The sequence below is a fragment of the Bolinopsis microptera genome, chromosome 6, assembly GCF_026151205.1.
Source record: "Bolinopsis microptera isolate Bmic1 chromosome 6, MBARI_Bmic_1.0, whole genome shotgun sequence".
NCBI lineage: Eukaryota > Metazoa > Ctenophora > Tentaculata > Lobata > Bolinopsidae > Bolinopsis > Bolinopsis microptera.
The window spans coordinates 4,712,267-4,730,618 of NC_087077.1; the positions used below are offsets into that span (position 1 = coordinate 4,712,267).

General features: G+C 37.0%; 3 protein-coding genes across 5 annotated transcripts in view; 2 read left to right on the forward strand and 1 right to left on the reverse strand.

Moving 5' to 3' along the window:
- LOC134817595 (dynein intermediate chain 3, ciliary-like) overlaps positions 1 to 5,342 on the reverse strand; it is a 120,915-nt gene extending 115,573 nt beyond the window's left edge. Inside the window, exon 1 of one of the 2 annotated variants that reach the window (XM_063826807.1) lies at positions 5,332 to 5,342. The gene's annotated coding sequence lies outside the window, so the exon portion shown is untranslated. Of the gene's footprint in view, positions 1 to 5,036; positions 5,071 to 5,331 lie in introns of those variants that run through there. The other variant, XM_063826808.1, reaches the window with a different exon arrangement.
- Positions 5,343 to 6,368: 1,026 nt separating this feature from the next.
- LOC134817596 (neuralized-like protein 4) lies at positions 6,369 to 12,742 on the forward strand. 2 transcript variants are annotated; one of them, XM_063826809.1, is made up of 7 exons: positions 6,369 to 6,476; positions 6,584 to 6,716; positions 6,848 to 6,942; positions 7,111 to 7,185; positions 8,975 to 9,083; positions 10,547 to 10,709; positions 12,496 to 12,742. In XM_063826809.1, exons 1-7 carry the CDS (start codon positions 6,427 to 6,429, stop codon positions 12,621 to 12,623), a joined length of 753 nt encoding a protein of 250 aa, XP_063682879.1. In that variant the 5' UTR covers positions 6,369 to 6,426; the 3' UTR covers positions 12,624 to 12,742. The 2 variants fall into 2 exon arrangements, with proteins under 2 accessions (XP_063682879.1, XP_063682880.1); XM_063826810.1 differs by lacking the exon at positions 7,111 to 7,185.
- A 486-nt stretch (positions 12,743 to 13,228) lies between these two features.
- On the forward strand, positions 13,229 to 18,289 carry LOC134817019 (uncharacterized). Its single transcript, XM_063826092.1, has 6 exons — positions 13,229 to 13,337; positions 13,422 to 13,557; positions 16,896 to 17,337; positions 17,452 to 17,649; positions 17,765 to 17,864; positions 18,066 to 18,289. Exons 1-6 carry the CDS (start codon positions 13,229 to 13,231, stop codon positions 18,224 to 18,226), a joined length of 1,146 nt encoding a protein of 381 aa, XP_063682162.1. The 3' UTR covers positions 18,227 to 18,289.
- The last annotated feature ends 63 nt before the right edge of the window (positions 18,290 to 18,352 follow it).

Genomic DNA, 18,352 nt, shown 5'->3' on the forward strand with positions numbered 1-18,352 from the left:
TTATCGGCGACTATGATTGCAGTGTAAAATTTGTCATATGAATTGTCGACGGTATAATTAGGGTCTGTTGTTATAGATGATAGTAGCTGTTTCTTATACGAATCACTAAAGCTTTTAACATCGGGCAGATTTCGTAGATCTGTTGGAACATTATTCCAACATTTTGCCCCCAAGTATTGAAAGTTTTTATGTGATGTTGATCTATTGACATAAAGGTTGCAGCTTTCGCCGCTCCTACTACCTCCTGATATGTAACTAAATTTGTTCATAAAGTTTGTAGGACAATTGTCATGGATGATTCTAAACATATAATTTGACAGATGGAGTTGTCGTCTAAGATGGAGTGGTAACCATTTCATGTCTCTATAAACATTAAGGCTGCTCTCTGTTTTTGGAACGTTGAGAGCTATTTTGGCTACCTTTTTGTACAGAGTGTCAAGTTCAGCAAGTTTTGTCTTGCCAGCTCTACAATAGATCGTGTCTAAATAATCGAATTGTGGCAACATGAGTGCATTGGCAAACATTTTCCTATATTTAATGGGTAGCAGTGCTTTACTTCTATACATGGCACCAATTCTCTTCATGACCTTCCTAATAATATAATCTACATGGCTTTTGAAGTTTAATTTACTATCTAGAATGAGGCCAAGATATTTTGTCTCTTTGCACTCCTTGATTGTGAAAGTTACCTCATTACAATCAATGGTTATTTCATCATGTTGGTCAACAGAATCAAACAATAGGAATTCAGTCTTCTTTTCATTGAGTGATAATTTATTAACACTGAGCCATTTAAAGATTGTCATAAGTTCTATTTTCATGTTTATAAATGTGCTTCTGCAGGTTTGATCAAAGAATAGTGCACCATCATCTGCAAATAGATAGGGCTTAGATAGGTTACAGGCATAAATGATGTCATTTATGAAGATACTAAATAATATAGGCCCAATGATGCTTCCTTGTGGTACACCACTCAGAACTTCTAAAAATGAGCTTAGATTGCCATTGATCCTAGTGCATTGATATCTACAAGATAAGAAGTTCTTAAACCAGGTTAAAGCAATGCCACCAATTCCATAATATGCCAATTTTTGAAGCAATATTTCATGATTCACTGTGTCAAAGGCCTTCTTAAGATCAAGAAAGATGATTCCTGGTTTATAAGACTTAGATTTACTCATATATATTTCGTCCATCAGATCGTACATCAGATAAGTTGTGGAGTGATTTTTCCGAAAGCCATATTGATGCCGGATGAAAAGTTTGTTCTCTTCCATGTAATCAGTGAGTTGCTTGCCGACAAAGTATTCTATAAGTTTTCCTACAAGTGGAAGGATGGATATTGGCCTGTAATTATTAGGATCATCTTTCATTCCTGCCTTATGGATGGGAGTTACTCTAGCTTTTTTACAAAGGGTTGGTACAACACCTGTATTAAGGCTCAGATTGACAATGTGGGTCAGTGGCTCAACTATGTGTGGTACAGCTTGCTTAAGTAAAAATAGAGGCACATTGTCATATGAGGCCTTGTCATTCTTGAGCGTTTCGACATACATTAGGATATCAGTTTCATTTATTTCTTGGAATCTATCAAATGAGATATTAGAAGTTCTAGGAGGTAAAAAATCAGTAAAACTAACTCTTTCAATATTGGGGGCCTGATTTTGTAATCTTGATCCAACATTTGCAAAATGAAAGTTAAATAGCTCAGGATCATTCTCATTGATAGTTTGACAATTAGTTGTACCAGGGGTCATATTTGATGCCAGTTTGATAGTTTTCCATATCCCTTTAAGATCATTCTTGGCACTTTTAACTTGTAGATCATCGATTACATTAGCCTTTTTGCAGGTTTTAGCTAATTTATTTCTAATATTTCTCTGAATCTTGTAGCAATCCCAGGCCTCATTACACTTTATACATTTGCTACATGTACCACATTTATTGCAATTTCCATTGTCTCTCTTATCCTTCTTTTTACGGAATTTCTTTAGAAGAAAATGTGTATGATTAATGGCATATAAAAGTTCAGTAGAAGGTTTATGTATGAACTTTTCATGCCTTTCTATGGTCTTGCAAGGGAAGAAGGTTGCATATGCCTGTTCAATATGATGACAAAGGCCAGCTGTGATAGCTTCAACATCTGTACTTTCCAATAGTGGACTGTAATCAGAACAGGTGTCTAGATAGTCTAAGAATTGTTTAACATTACGTTTACAATGATTTCTAATTTCAACCTTATCAAATTTAGGAGCTATAGGTACTTTACAATCTATCTCACACATAATAGCTTGATGATCTCCAATACGTTCATCAAGAACAGAAGATTGGACAAAATCTGCATAACAGTTAGTGAATATTACATCAATAGTAGTCTGGGTAACATTGTCTCCACGTTTAGCAACTCTAGTTATCCCTTGAATGGTTTGAACTAGATTGTAACATCTCAAGGTCATATCTAATTTTTTGTACTGGGTGGATGAGATATTATTCTGGTCAATGTTTATATCCCCAATCCAGATAACCTTTTTCCCATTCAATTTTTTCATGCAAAAATGAATGTATTCAATAAAGTTATCAACACTGCAATAATTTCCAGAGCGATAGAAGCAGCAAACATTGATCTTGCTATTCTTAAGCTTCACCCATAATGCTTCAATGTTATCAAGCTTACTATCCATAACTAATTCTGTGTAAGCTAGTTTTTTGTTTATCATTAAGCCATAACCACCCCTAGAACTGTTTGGCCTGTCGCATCGCATAAGGTTGAAGGAGGAAGGAATATTTATGGTGTCTGTGTCAATAGTATCATTAAGATTCATCTCATTTAGGGAAAGTATGTCTAATTTATGATCTCTAATAAGTTGGGAAAGTTCATTACTTTTAGCTAAATTGAGAAGCCCTCCTTGAATGTTACAATGACCAATGCAGAGGTTGTGAAACCTATCAGCTGCATTATTAAAATTTGTCATCTTGTGAATCTTATTAATTCACAATGGAATGAATAAAAGTTGTAAAGTTGTGTTTAAACTAAAAAAACAGAATAAAAGCAGGTTGTATTTGTCTGGATGTCGTACTGTAAAAATAAAACTGATGGTAGGAGTGTTATGTCAGTATTCAGCAGTATTCTAATGGTGTGCATGATACTTCAAGTGCCTTGCTAATTTAACTATGCCATAATCATTGAGATGGACATTATCCTCTCCATAACTACTAAAAAATGACGATTTTCTAAAGCCTTTCTTATCACTAAACAAGAAACGATTTGTCTCGGTTGAGAGCAGTTTTACATAGGTGTATTTTCTTTGCAGATTTGATATACACTCATTGATATCAGTTATAACCTTGTTTCTGGAGAAACTCTCCCGAGGTAATAAGTTAACAATTTTAATATCAGCTCCAGGTGCCCACTTGTGAAGGAAAAGTACAAGTTTTTCAATACAATTGTTTGTAAAGTCAAGAGCTCTAGCATCACCAGAAAAACTATCAGGGCACAGAAGTTTAGTCCTCATGTTGCGAGGGCTGTTCAGGATAGAGTCCACGTCATTTGTACCACACATAAGTACAATGCTTTTCACATTATTGGTATTAAGAGTGTCTTTTCTTACATCTGATTGAAACCGTTCATTGATTGCATTGGCTGTGGCACCAGGGTAGCTGAATACATGTGCCTCATGATGTTTGGACGATAGCTTTTCTCCCTCTAATTTGGAGAACATACTAGAGCTAATGTAGACACACGAAGATTTACCAGAATGTTCTATTGATCTAGTCTTAGGGGCCGAGGGTTCGGTGTTCTTAACTTGACTGGAAACATCAGACAGAGTAGATAAGGTTGCGCTGCCATCAATTAGGCGCAGAGTAATGCTTATTCTCATGGTTTCAGACTTGTCCTGGATGAGGCTGTGTTCAAAGCTGGTCTGGGATTGTCTGGTCATATTCATTATGTCACCATGGGAGAGGGTGAGGTCAGCAATATGAGCTCTAAGTTTGGATCTGAAGCTTAGGACTCTAGTAGCCCCTAAAGAGATGGTGGAGATCATGGAGCCTGGTGAAATTGACCTCTCGTCATCCGAGTGAAAGGGAATTCCTTGCTGACCATTTCTATACTTGGTAATCATAGCACTATTGAATTTCAATTTTGGGAACTGTGAGCGTAAGCGTTCTAAAATAGACTTTAGGTATGGATTGTCTGCTACTGGCCTTGTGTTATGAAAGCCTCCATTGTAAGCGTAGGGAAAGTCCCCGTAATATGCAACTGCCCTATTCTCAAACTTATGAGTATAGTGGGTTTCTATATCTAACTTGGCAGTGTCAACAAACTGAAAAACTCCTCGACTCAAATCTTGGTATGGATTGATAGAGTTGGTCACATCATTGTCACCATTTACAGAGTGTTTGGGATTTTCCAAATTGATAATTTCTGCTGAATGTTCACTGTCTTCTGCTAATTTGGATAGCTCTTGGGTTAACTCAGAAACAAGATGCGAGGATGACCTATTACTGAGGGGAACATTGATAGACTGTTCACAGTGATCAGGTACCTGGGGCAACACAGGGATAAGTGAACCATCGCTGAGGGGAACTTTGAGTGCACTGTCACTTTCTGATAATTGTTTATAGAGAAAAGAAATTTGCCGACGAAGACTATCATTCTCTCTTAATAGAGTTAAACAATTTGAACATTTATCAGTAGGACAAGAGCCGTTGCTGGGGAATTTAACAGAATTCCCTCGATATCTCAGATTGTAATGTCTTGAGCCAACTGGTATTCTAGACATAGTTTATCACAAAAAGATGCTACTGTTCGAAATTTAGTTAATGATTACAGTACCTTTGTAGCACTCCGGAGGATAAGGATAAGTGATGTCTGATAATCTTTAGGTGATAGATGGGAGTAAACTGCTTTAAAAACCGATGTCTGATAGTCCTTAGGATGTCTTTAAGATAACTTTATCGTGCAACAACCATTTACATTGACATACAACCTGTAATGGTCGTTACATTTACCGAGGCATTAGTTCCCACTGGGGGTCCTCAATAAATGTAATAGATTTGTAGTGTTGTAATTAGTTTAAAACTAAAAACGATAGATGGGTCTCATGTTTGGTCATTGGTGTCCACCTTTTTTCCTCGGTACCCTCTTAGAGCAATAAAAGTTGTTTTCAACATTGCAAATTTTATCCTCGTTCTCACATGCACTAAATAACATTTAAAATTAAAAGTGTTTTAGTATAATGTCTCTGTTGATATGAATAGGGAGTTTGAATAGGTAATAAGTATCATAGCACAGCAACAATCATTTAACAGCACTTGTTCGTCCATTAAAACCAAATTATTTGACTTTTTAGAATAAAACCAGCCCACCTCATCATGGTTGCAATTCCTCAAAATTGATCAGTCCATGACGCTTGTTTTAATGTAATAAAGGAAGGATAAAATTATTATGTCAAATACCCTGTCAGAACTCAAGTTGACTCAGAGGGCTTTATCATTGCGGGTTTAAATAATGGCGGGTTAAAATATGGCGTAGTTTCCGAAAAACTGCCAAATTTAAACCGCTATAATTAAACGAACTAAGGTAGGTACCCTTGATAGTATATAATCTTTGCTTTACTAGTAAAGCAAAGATTTTAATACATAATGTATTAAAGGAAGTGATTTCTCTCCGTGGAGACGAAGTGCAAGAAAGAACTTCGTTAATATTAGAGAGTGGGGGGGGGGGGGGGGATTTAGGGGGTGCCAAATCGTCATATGAATATTGGACAATTTTGAAAAACTTAAATAAAACACTAGCTAAACTGTGCGTTTTGTTCTAGAGATTTTTTCGAGATTCTACTGGCTTATTCTCTAAAATCACCTGATTTGTCCAATTTAACGTTTCCAATATGAGGGGGAAGGGGTGCCAACAGGGGGTGCTTCTTTGGCAGGGGGGTGTCAACATGCAATGTTATGACTTATGCCATTGCCATCTAAAGATTGAGCACTTGTTTGGGGCGACTGCGGCTGCATACTATCATTACTGACTTGTTAATTTCATAATAAACGTCAGCTAACGCTCAAGTGCTCTTAATTTTACACTCAAGAGCCATGCAATTGAACTGAACCCATGCATGTTAAGCCCTATTTCGGGAATGAAATGGCCGCAGTAATTGGGGTTGGCTATAAATTGGGGCTTGGTATATCAAGCCTCAAAGTTTTACTGTACTATGATTGATACAAGGGGAAATAAGATATCTGAATGGGGATTATCAAATTAGACATTGACATTTTTTAAAAGGGAAAGTAAATTGATTTTTAGTAGTATGAAAGGTTCTGAAAGATTATACCCAGACTTAAACAAATATTATTATCAAAGTTTATTTACTAGGCACTAGAATGTGAGATCTGGTCATGATATAGAGGGTGAATGGAGTGGGGTTCAGGATGAATTCTGAAGACTCAACAGCCCCTAACAGCCAATTTACTTTTCACAGGTAGCTGCTGATTGATATTGTTTTATTGATATACTTTACTGACCTGCAAGAAAGTATTCATCCTGTTTCTTCATTTGCTTTGACTGTAAACAACAAAAATGTTCCAGAATTCACGGATCCAGAATACGATTGAGCAATAGCAGTAAAACAGCAACCAGGCTTGAAGCAGCAAAGTTCTACGATAATGGAGTTGTGTACTCTGCCCTACCACTTTCAGGACATGCTAAATTTGTTGTCCAGGTATGCAGAGAAGTATCTAATGTTTTACTGAAACTTTTGTTTTATAAATAAATCTATCTAAAATTACAAATTTATGTGTTTCTTTCTAAAATTATTAAATCATTCAAAATGATAAGTTATTTTATGTCCAGGCCCAAGAACTTGCAGTTGGATGGAGTGGAAGTTTTAAAATAGGAGTGATTCTCATTTCACCCGAGGTCTTCAAAGATGGTTTCCAACCACCAAGGTATGATAAATGTTTTAAGTTTAGTAACCAAATGGTATTCCTAACACATCTTAGGTTCCTGGGGATTTGAGATTATTTTTTCATGATAATGGCCTGGCATAACCACCTTCTGTTTAACAGCCCAATCTAATTGTGATTAGTATATCGTCTCAATGTTTCCCACCGTAGTTCATCCAGTCGGTATTGGTTGACACAAGAGCGTTTTGTAACTGAATGTTGCTTCCCCTTCCTTCATCGGTACCGGTAACTAACTCGCTCACCTCACCAGCCATTGTACATTGTATATTGTACATTGTATATTGTACATTGTACATTGTATATTGTAGTACCATTACCTTTCTGTAGATGTATACTGTATAGTTGCAAAGTGCGCTAGTAAACATTGCGGGGTATGTTGCACTGCTTACTTTCTTATCCATGCATTCTTACTCAGTTTCACTGTTCACTCAATGCATCATAACCTAGTAAATGGTATAGTGGTTGGAGCATGAGCATTAAGTTTACTATTTGTAAATAAATACTCATTTCGAAGCATCTTATGTGGGAACTTAATCTGTAATTTATGCTATTGTCATGGCAGCCAAATACTAAACCTGTATGATCCCACATCCAGAAAGTTTTAAATTTCCTCACAGTTTAATGTTTCCCCAAAAAAATGTACAAAATTTCGGCCACAATCCAAAATTTCGCCTTCTGGATGTGGGTGTATGACGTTTGGTGGCTGTGCATGTGTTATTATATCATGTTAACAGCATGTAACAATGCTGGAAGCAGCAAGGGTGTCCAAACCTTTAAATATAGGATTAACTGTCTTGCTAGTTGCTGGGAACATTGAAAGTATTTAATAATTTCATAAGAATGTTACATCAGTTGCTGTCTGCTGGGTTTGTTTTTAGTAAATATAACTCGGCTGGCAGGGAGGTAATATGCACATTTCTATGCAGTTATTCCTACTTTTAGCGATCTGAACTTAATAATACAGGGTGGGCCAAAAGTCAGTACCCATACGTTGGCCTTTATAGCTCAGTCACTGAGTGCCCAATTTAAATACTTCTTTCTGGTATGACTTAGTACCACCACTGGTTCGAGGAATTTGTCAACTCGAAAAATATTCGCGTTCATTTTTTTCAAATGGAGGTTCATTTTCACATTTAATTGATAGTTTGGATAGTCGGATCAAGCTAAATGTTATTGAATTGTGTTTGGCCATTCGAATTACGTTTTTCCTGAAGGAATTAGAACTGTAGCTTCTCAGATGACCGAGATATGAAGCATAACGAGTTTATTCATTACGTGTGATCAGGTGATTGGTTTACCTAATCACGTGATAAGGTGACCCCGTTAACTACCCCGTTAAACATTATGGGAATTGTTAAGGGTGCCCAATTAAGGTGTCGTGTCACGGTGTCACATAATCACCCAGTCAATTTTGTTAACGAGATACAGAAAATGCTTGATAACTTCGTCATTTCTAATCCGTTTTGCCTCATGTTTTTAGATCATATGCAACATTTGATAATCTACAGTCTCTGGAAAAATTAGGCGTTCAGCATGTTCAGAGAAAACAATATAGGTGTTTTAATATTGAATGGGCGTGGTCTAAAATATTCGAATTTTCAAATTTTGACGACGGAATCCTCGAACCAGTAAGTACAGTATGCCATCTGCAAAGCAACAGCTCTCAAATATGAAACACGGCGGAGCTATTAAGGCCAATGTATGGGTACTGACTTTTGGCCCACCCTGTACATTTCCTCAATCCTCTATAATCTACAAAATTCATATACAGAAATCAGGTTTCTTTTCCCATAAGTCGGTCTCTTGAAATGACTATTGGGGCTGCACTGTTAATATTAGTATGATTCTTTTTCCATTAGTGCTCCTTCACTGCAACAACATAAAATCAATTAAAAAACCTCAAAGCTGAGAGCAGATAAATAAATAACACTCATTTAAAAGTTTACCCAACAAATGTGCATATCCTCTCTCTCTCTTAGCATTACGTCACATGTTAGTTACATGATCACTCCAGGTACTCTCCAGCTATGCCTCACTCGTGGGTCTGGAGCAGTCTGTCACTGCATGTCGGACAGGACCTCAAGATATCTTACGGGTCTGTTAACTTGGAGGATCTCAAGAAGGTGGGTTTAACAATTAAATGTTACATTTCAGAGTGATATCTGATATCTCTAAATTTAGAGATACGTGATAATGTGAAATTTGAAGATCATAACGAAATGATAGAACTCACTACTCAGAAGTCAGAATACACCATTAAAATGTAATATACTGAACTGTATTAGTGTATTTATCACAATACTGGGTATCTCTTGTTTGAATTACATTAAATTAACATACTTATGTTCACTTGTTACGTGCAGTAGGAAATATACAGGGGGGCCGGGGGCAAAAGTCAGTGCACTGCAGTGTAGGTTGTCTTGTGGAGAAACGTGTGCTATACTATTAAAATAACCAATTAAATACATGATCACAAACTTAGCATTAATGTGTATAACCCTCGTTTTGTCGTCAAGTAATGTAGTTTATGAAAACTTACTGTATCACTTAAAATGCTCTATAAATATTTCACGGTATCCTTCGTCAAATAACCTTTCATTTTTATGGCCTTAGTATTCTCACTATTCAGTAAAAAGACCTCACTATTCGCCACAGTTAGTAGAGACCTCACTCCACATTCAGTTATAAAACTTGGTGTCCTTAACTTGCATTGGTGTTCCACATTAACAGATAGACTACATTGTACATTCTACATTGTACATTCTACATTGTACATTCTACATTCTACATTCTACATTCTACATTCTACATTCTTTACGATGTTTTTGTACGTTTCGTATGCGGTCAGCTGAGTGACGGTATCATTACAGACAATGCCACTAATTCTTATCACATGATAGTTTTATACCAGCTAGTAAGGTTATTTAAACATAACATCAAACATTGAACAATTAGGTTATGTAATTATTACGTTATGTTAGATAACCGAAGTCCATGTTTAGGTATATGAAATGGTTAATTTTCATATTAATCTTCTACCAATTTCCCTGCCCATGTACCATCCTTACAACAACTACGGTATAGTTATTCACTAATAATATAGTTTTCCAGCGTTACAATTGGCGATAACAAAGATATGGATAAAATGTGTGTTTTAAAGTTAAAACAATTACTTGACCTTATTTGTGGTCCAACATGTATTTTAATTTAATTACAGAAATTGATCGAATAAGACGATAATAATCCTGACAATTTACTACTCAGCTGATTATCGTAACACAGCGTCCCTATAATACCCTAAACTAACTGTGCACTACTAGTTCTTCGTTTAGCAGGTTACCGTGCATAATGGCACTGTAAACCCAGTTAACAATACGCATAATATGTACCATTTACAATATAATATTATGTACTATGAATATTGCACTGTACATCACCAAATACATTAACCACACCGGATTTCGCATTAGTACTGCATTGCTATTGACATTAAATCTACACTGATAAACATCAAATATGGGTGTGTTAATTGTGTATTATCAGTAATAACTGTTAATTGTCTCTTATCATAACAATACCTTATCAGGGTGATAAGTTGGGAATGGAGATAAGCCGAGAGGGAACACTACAGTTTCTAGTAAACGACAGGAGCCAGGGTGCGGCAGCTACTAATGTCTACTCTACTGACAAACTGGTTTACGGGTTCGTGGACCACTACGGCCAGGCTGTGACCAGTACTATCGCTGAAGGTCAGTAGCTTTTACAGTAGCTTTTGGACTGTTTCTACTGAGATTACTGTTTATTTAACTCATTTCACAACGTTACAAATCTAAGACTCGCCAAATTCGTGCTCACACGCAGTGCGTATGGGCACTATTTTTTCTTGCAGACAGTTCTTACGTGGAATGAGTTTATTCAACGACAATTAGCTGTCACAATCAACAATGAAAATCAAAAACAAAGTTCCCGACTGTTGAGTGTTGCCATGTTTCCGAAGAGATGTGCCTCGCCGTTCCACAGATAGCAATATCTCCCATTATACAGTTATACCTGTATTTGGCGTTGTGTTACATTGATTATTGTGCGCTAATTGTTCTGGACTCGCCTTCTTACCAAGGTGTGACACAATATCAACAGTTTACTATATTGTGGGTTATGTAATCACTCAAAACCAATTTACAGTCTAGTGATCTAATACAGTCACACAACACTCAGCACATTTCACAATTAAGAGCTGAATCCTGTTTCTACTATGTTATTACTGTTATTGGCGACCCTTCAATAGATTATCTCCAATTGGTCAATAGTGTGTGTGTTCAACCTAACTACACACTGCACTGTACACACCGTGCAACTGACGCAATGTGCAGTTAGCAGCACACTTTGTCTGGCCAATGAGTTAGTTATTTTGCTTACATGTACAACTGTCTGCGACTTGCGTGTGTATGTGTTTGTGTGTGTAAGCAGCGGGCATTTGTTGTCTGTAGGTGTATTTAGTGTACTGCGTGTACTTCATCTGCTATTCCTCGACCAAATAACATGAAATATGGAATACAGAATGTATTGAGTATCCTAGTGGCTGTTCTCGTGGAAACATGCACACATGTAATTGCCCCTGTCATATAAATGTAGTGGCGTAGTATTGGACACAAATGTCTTGTTAATTAGCAGTGTAGCTGTTCCTTACATTTAATAGCACTGTTCCGCGCGAGTAGAAAATTGAGAACAAATGACAGGTTCAGCAGTTTAGATTAAGAGACAGCTGAGTTAATTGATCCTAGAATTTAATTAGTAGAAGCAGTGGCGTAACGCCACTGAGTAGAAGTAGACACACCGGGGTAGATTGAGGTCGGGTTTTGGAGGGATTGAGAATGATAAAAGACCGATGGAACAGAACGACATATAGTTGCTAAACTGATGATTTTAGTTTCGATAAGGTCTTATTTCTATATCAGTCTATTGTCTAGCATACCATTGTCTTGATAGTTGATCATGACAAACAGGGGTTTCCTTACCCTGTCCACATTTGACTACAACACCTATACCAGACACTGGGTATCAATGCCAGTTAAAGTGACAACAGTCTGTTTGCTTGGTTGGATATGCAAGTGTGTCACCCCTTTTCAGATCGGAAATCTAGATTTGAAATTAATATCCCGCACGCGCATCGCCAAATGACAAATTTGAGTGCTGCAAAAAGTCAGCCTACATTTTAAAACGCCGCGCATTGCACATCATTTTGCACATTCGCGTGATTGATGGTACGCATGTTCCGATTTGGCAGTATGATTCCCAAAATAGATTATTTTGGCAGTGTATTTCATACTTCGTGTTTCTTGAGTAAACAATTAACCGTTGCTGTAATACTACACACCCACCATGACAATCACGCGATACTATTTATAAAATGTTCTCTATTACCGAATCGTTAAGATCATCTCAGGGATCTTAGCTCGGTTACCGGAGTTTAATGATTTTTAGATCGTAATCTCCCGGTTTATGTTAAAAGTTAAATCTGAAAAAATGTCATTTCAGCGTTCGTGAATCCCTTCTCACTACAACATCTCTGCAAGAGGAAAATCCTAACGGGGCTAACGAGCAATGTGTCCAAATTGGAGCCTTATCTACCAACTCCTCTCATAGCTTTTTTAGCGGACACCTGAACGCGACAATATGTTTTTGATTTTGTTATTTATTTGTAATTTAAAGAAACCGGTGAATTTGGGGAAATGAATTAGCGAACCGCATGTCATATGTTTTTTATGTTTGATAGATTTTATACTTTTGGATGGTAAAACGTTTTTGCTATCTTTATTTTCTCCAAATAGACCATGTTGCTGGTAACTCTGGAAAGTAGGTAGATCAGGGAACTTTTAAATTTATTATAGAGAGTTTAAGATTGATTTGTAATGGAAGTGAATTTGTTACAACAAGAAAAAACGTTTTGTGTCTAATTTTGAACCAACGATATAAGTAGCTAAAACTACGCCGCGCACGTCATTTTGGGGATGTGCAACTACTGAAAAGAACCTGTGTTAATGAAGGAGCACAAAGTTCATATTCCAAAGGAGCACCTTCTGCTAATTACCCTGACAACCACCAGCCTTTAAATACCCAGCACTAGGCAAAAACGACCTTTCCCTAGTTCTTTTCACACTGTTTACACTTGCTATCAACTAAAATCTTTCGATTTGCTTGCGATATGCTGTCAGTTAAAAGTATTAAATCAGTTTTCTGCCACAGGAGGAATCCTGACCGCGTGTACATGATGGAGGATGACAGGAAATCTCGCAACTTTCTCTCACGAACCTCAAAAGCACTCGGCTTCAAGCCGAGGAAGAGGAAGTACAACCCGGACAAATTCGATCATATTTCTGGTACTTCTGTAGTAAAAATACAAACAGCTGTCCATGTCCAAACTAAAGTTTTGTCAAAAATCTCACTAGATACCGACGACTCAGATTTTGAAGATGAGTTGGACTTGGAGATAATCGACGTAGAGGTGGAAGTACCTCGCGACGACAAATTAGGAGATCAGGAGGAACCTGAACCACTTATAATAGCCTTTGAATACCCGGAGGAGGAGATGCCTGTGTGGTTCCATCTTGGATATGGGTGTGACCCTCCAGAGGTAGAGTTTTCATGGTTACGTTTTTTTGGTTTTAAGTCAGATCACTTTGTTTAAATTTTCGTGGCCACAAATTTGTTTTATGATTAAAATTCGGTAGGGTGGGTTTACTTGGACAACAAAACATTTATGACGAACCTTTGGGGTCTGAAGTCGTTTGAGTTCAAGTAAACAGGCTTTAGTTTCACATTCAATTTATTGACACAGCTGAGGGTCGGTAAAAATTTTAAATTTGCTAGGGTGGGTTTGCTTGGACAACAAAACATTTATGACGACCCTTTGGGGTCTGAGGTCGTTTGAGTTCAAGTAAACAGGCTTTAGTTTCACATTCAATTTATTGACAGAGCTGAGGGTCGGTTCAAAATTTTAATTTGCTAGGGCGGGTTTGCTTGGACAACAAAACATTTATGACGACCCTTTGGGGTCTGAGGTCGTTTGAGTTCAAGTAAACACGTTTCTTTAAAAACGGGTATACAGCAGACTGTCAAATTTTGAAATAATTCGGGGATAAGGGGTACTAACATTTCAGTTAAAGAATAAAAAGATCCTTGAAGACGAACACATTCATGGATTAATGGTATACTGCAATCAAGGTGAATATTATTTCAATTGAGTTTTATCATTTTATTTTTCTTCCCTTTCTTAAATTATTTGACCATTAGTAGTCGGGTGCCATGTCTTTGACATTTTCTTCCTTTATTTATAATATAACAAACTGACTTTTAACAAAGGTTGAGGATACATCAGCTAACTGTTTTACAAATTCAGGTGGAAACAGAGGGACGAAGAAGCTGGAGAGAACAATGACATGACACACAGAGAAGACAAACTAATTGAGAAGACATCGGCCGTACGGCAATTTGAATATTTTGATAAAACAATACTAAAACAAATCATTTTCTACCTTTCCTCATTTTACAAATATGTCGTCTCTTACTTATCTAGTTATCTATGATAGTTGACTATTCAAAGTTAAAAAACTAAGAAAACAACAAAACTAAAATCGTCGAGAAATGCTTGATAATATCAAAAAATTCCGTATTTTAATTTACTTCATTTTATATTCCTGTGCATGTGGGTCCTTAATTTCTTTCCTCGGCTCTCCAACCAACTTGTCCTATCTAGATTCTAATTAAGCACCTCCAATTCTCCTAACTTCTTTTCAGTAACCGTCTTACCTTTCGTTATCTGATCTAGTTGGTTCTGGCCGAGATTCCGACATGGAACAGTTTGACACTTGACAGCATGTTTGAGAATATCATATAACTGCACCCATAAGGCCGAATGGTCAGTGTTCATTTTCTAAAACGACGGTGTCCTCAGAGTGATGAAACTAGATCGGTGCCGAACAAATTTATACGTTAAGGATAACTCCATTGAGTCATTAACGTCATAGTGGACAACTCATACAGTAAACAGAAAATATTTGAGTGGTACAGTAAGATCATTTGATCATATATTAGGTTTCAGGCGCAGTAAATTGTTTTCACAGTGCAGGAGACTTTTTCCGTACGAGGCTGGCCAAATGTTTGGACAGAAAATCATCAAGTGAAGCCTAAAAAGATTGCAGCACTAGGTTGTGATTTTTGCCTTTTATTTGACAGCTGCGGTTCTGGCGGTTGGCTCTGTAGTTCATGTAAACCACGTCCTATACTAATGCTGCATGCGTTACTCAGTGAGACGTGAGATGATGTGAACAGCATTCCAGATCACACTTCGGTCATGCTCATCTTCCTGTTATCGGTTAATTTAATTCATTCATCAAACCCCACATTGTCAAAGGTTGATTTGCTAGCCTGTGTCATAAAAGCATTGCCTCCCTTCAACTTCAAGACAAATACGGAAGAAATACACTTGTCATGTGCAGTGCTTTGTTTGCTTAACCGTATAAATTTGTACACTGCACCTTTTACACGACTCTAATATGTAGTAAGTCTTGTAGTCTATATAACTTGATTTGCTCATGTTTAATGTCATAGCTTCGGCCCTTTGTATCATTCCGTGATGTTAGCCTGACGAATGACTAGCGAGTAGTGGTGTAACTGTAACAAAATACAAATAGTAAATGGATTTATCAATGAAACAGCTGCATTGATTCACTTAAGAGCACTTATTATTACCTTCACACTTCAATCCTCCTGTTTAAGTCCAAGTTCATGTTACAACTGTACAACAGATACGTGTAATTTTTAGAAACCGTTTCGGCAGTGTAAATTTTGTAATCGTTATATGCGGTGTCTACAAAGATCGAAATTTAAAAGAAGTTCTGATTTCTTTGAAGACCATGTTTCTAATTGCGCTATCAAAGACTTTATTTTTCTAAAAGTACTGTTAAAGAGTTACTACTACTATGTACTGATATTCTATTTCTATTCCGACAAGTATTTACAATGAATTCAAATTTCTTTGTTACCTAGTTACTTTTTGCTTTAAACGAAACAGCATCGTCGATTTTGGTTTAAGCTTTGACTTGCAAATATTATTCCTAAGCCAATTTATGACTAAAACCAGGAATTTGCATAAGTTTACAGTTTACAGTTTACAGTACTGAGGATGATGGTTTAAGTCATAAATTGTCTACAGTCTACAGTCTACATGTATAACACTAGACTATCATGTGACTAAGTTTGACACGCTCTCTAAATGGTTCTGATGGACAATTCGAAACCCTAACACATAACACTTTACGAGACTACTCTGATCCATACCCAACCTTTAACTGAAGTATCTGATAAAACACTAATTATAACGAGAAGTTTGACCTACTCCCTTACATGGCCATGTCACGTGATCAAAATAGTTTTTTGCCGATAACCAGTATTTTAACACTGTGTTATGTGCGGTGATTAAAAAACATGACGTTCAAAAATACATGAACATCTATTCAACTTCAAGTTGGTTTCAACCAATATAGAAAAATCTCGAAGGTCCAGTGTAAAGTGATTCAACACGCTCGTTACTGTAACCCAACTTGGTGCCCAGAAATTGAGCTGATGACGTTACGTTCAATATTAATAAGTTTTCAAGTTCTAATGTCTTCACTTCCCCTGATTCCATGGAAATCCACCCACTACGTCAATAGTCAAATATCTTACATGTCCTAACACAGCTGTTTCAACTATCAAGGTTCTCTTAAATTATAATTGTGATGTGAATGTGTTACAACAGATGCTGTACCCTCCTCTATTTGAACGTCATTGCTGGTTTTAAATTTCACTTTGTTTGTTCGTTAAAGTGCACACGACACAATAATAAACATGATTTACATTATCTCTGCTAAACAATTTAACCTGCTCACGTGATCTAGGTATACAAGTATAAAAGCTTTGTCGTTTGGAGGGGCAGCAGAAGAACCCTTACTATTACGAGCAGCAGAAGTGCAGACCGTGGAATTCCACGATTGTTTCGACAGCAGTCGTGAAAATTTAGTGAATAACGAGAAAAAACCACCACAAAATAAGATCGAAGAAACAGTCTCTAAGTTAGTTGGAGAACATTCCCTGCCAGTCCCTACCTCCCCAACAGCAGCCGGTCCTAGCAAGAGTCTTAGCTTATTAAGAGCGATCAGTAGGGAATCACAAGAATTAGAGGAGGTGAAAGTGAGGAGGATGTCAGACAGGGTCAAGTTCCTCGAGCACCAGGATGACAGGAGTAATGGGTCACGTGATGGGTCACGTGATGACCATCTCAATGAGGAGGGCCAGTACTTCTCTGACAACCAGATGAAAGTTTTTGAGACTATATTTCAGGTATATTTCATGTTCAAGTAGTTTCTTTACAAAACTTTTCATCATTCCTACATTGCAGTTTCAAGTTTCTTGATTACATCTTTCATTCGGCCGTCTAACTTGTTTTTGTTTCAGAGGCTGGATATAAACGGAGACGGTCAAGTCTCACCATCTGAATTGAGAAAAGCCTTGAAGTTCATGGACATACGGGTAGATAAGGCAGTGTGCGCTAGAATGGTCTACGATTTTAACGAGGATGGATTCCTGGATATCGACATCTTCATGGATATGGTAACAGAATTATTCAGAAAAGGCTACCTCGATCCAATAACGGTGAGATCTAACTACAAACCGTATTTAGCTAAAATTTAGGAATTACTTATCACTAAAGTTCAAAGTTTTACAATTTCAATTCGCCACCAGAACTAACAACCTGCTTTGTTGACAGTACAACATTGAGTTGGCTCAAGATCAGAAGAAAAAGAAAGTTATAAACTCTGCAGACGATCTCTTGCGGATATTCCACAGTTTTGACCAAGACAACTCAGGTAAATTAAAAATAGGATCTTGCCAAAGTACATTATTAACAGATAGCCTTATGATATGATTCTCTATAACACTTCAATTTCAAAATATTACACGTAGTCAAAAACTTCATTTTTTGGAATCGGTTCTGGAAATTTAATAAAATCTCTCTTTTGTCGATCAGTTCTATTCTTAATTTGTTCACACTCAATTTGTAATCGCAGGAAACATCTCTAAATCAGAGATAAGGTCGATAGCAGGTGACCTGGGACTACCAATGTCAGATCTGGAAATTGAGAAGTTCATGGAGCGTGCAGACAGGAATGGTGACGGGAGCATCGACCAGGATGAATTCTTAGAATACTTTGGAACTTTGTTGTTTTGAACATTTTATTGAATATTATCTAATATATCGCTAATATGTTCCCTGGTATCACGTGTAGTATCACGTGTAAAATAAGAGCTGACACAGTTCTTGCAGTACTGGCTGGGCTACAGCTTACAGAATATT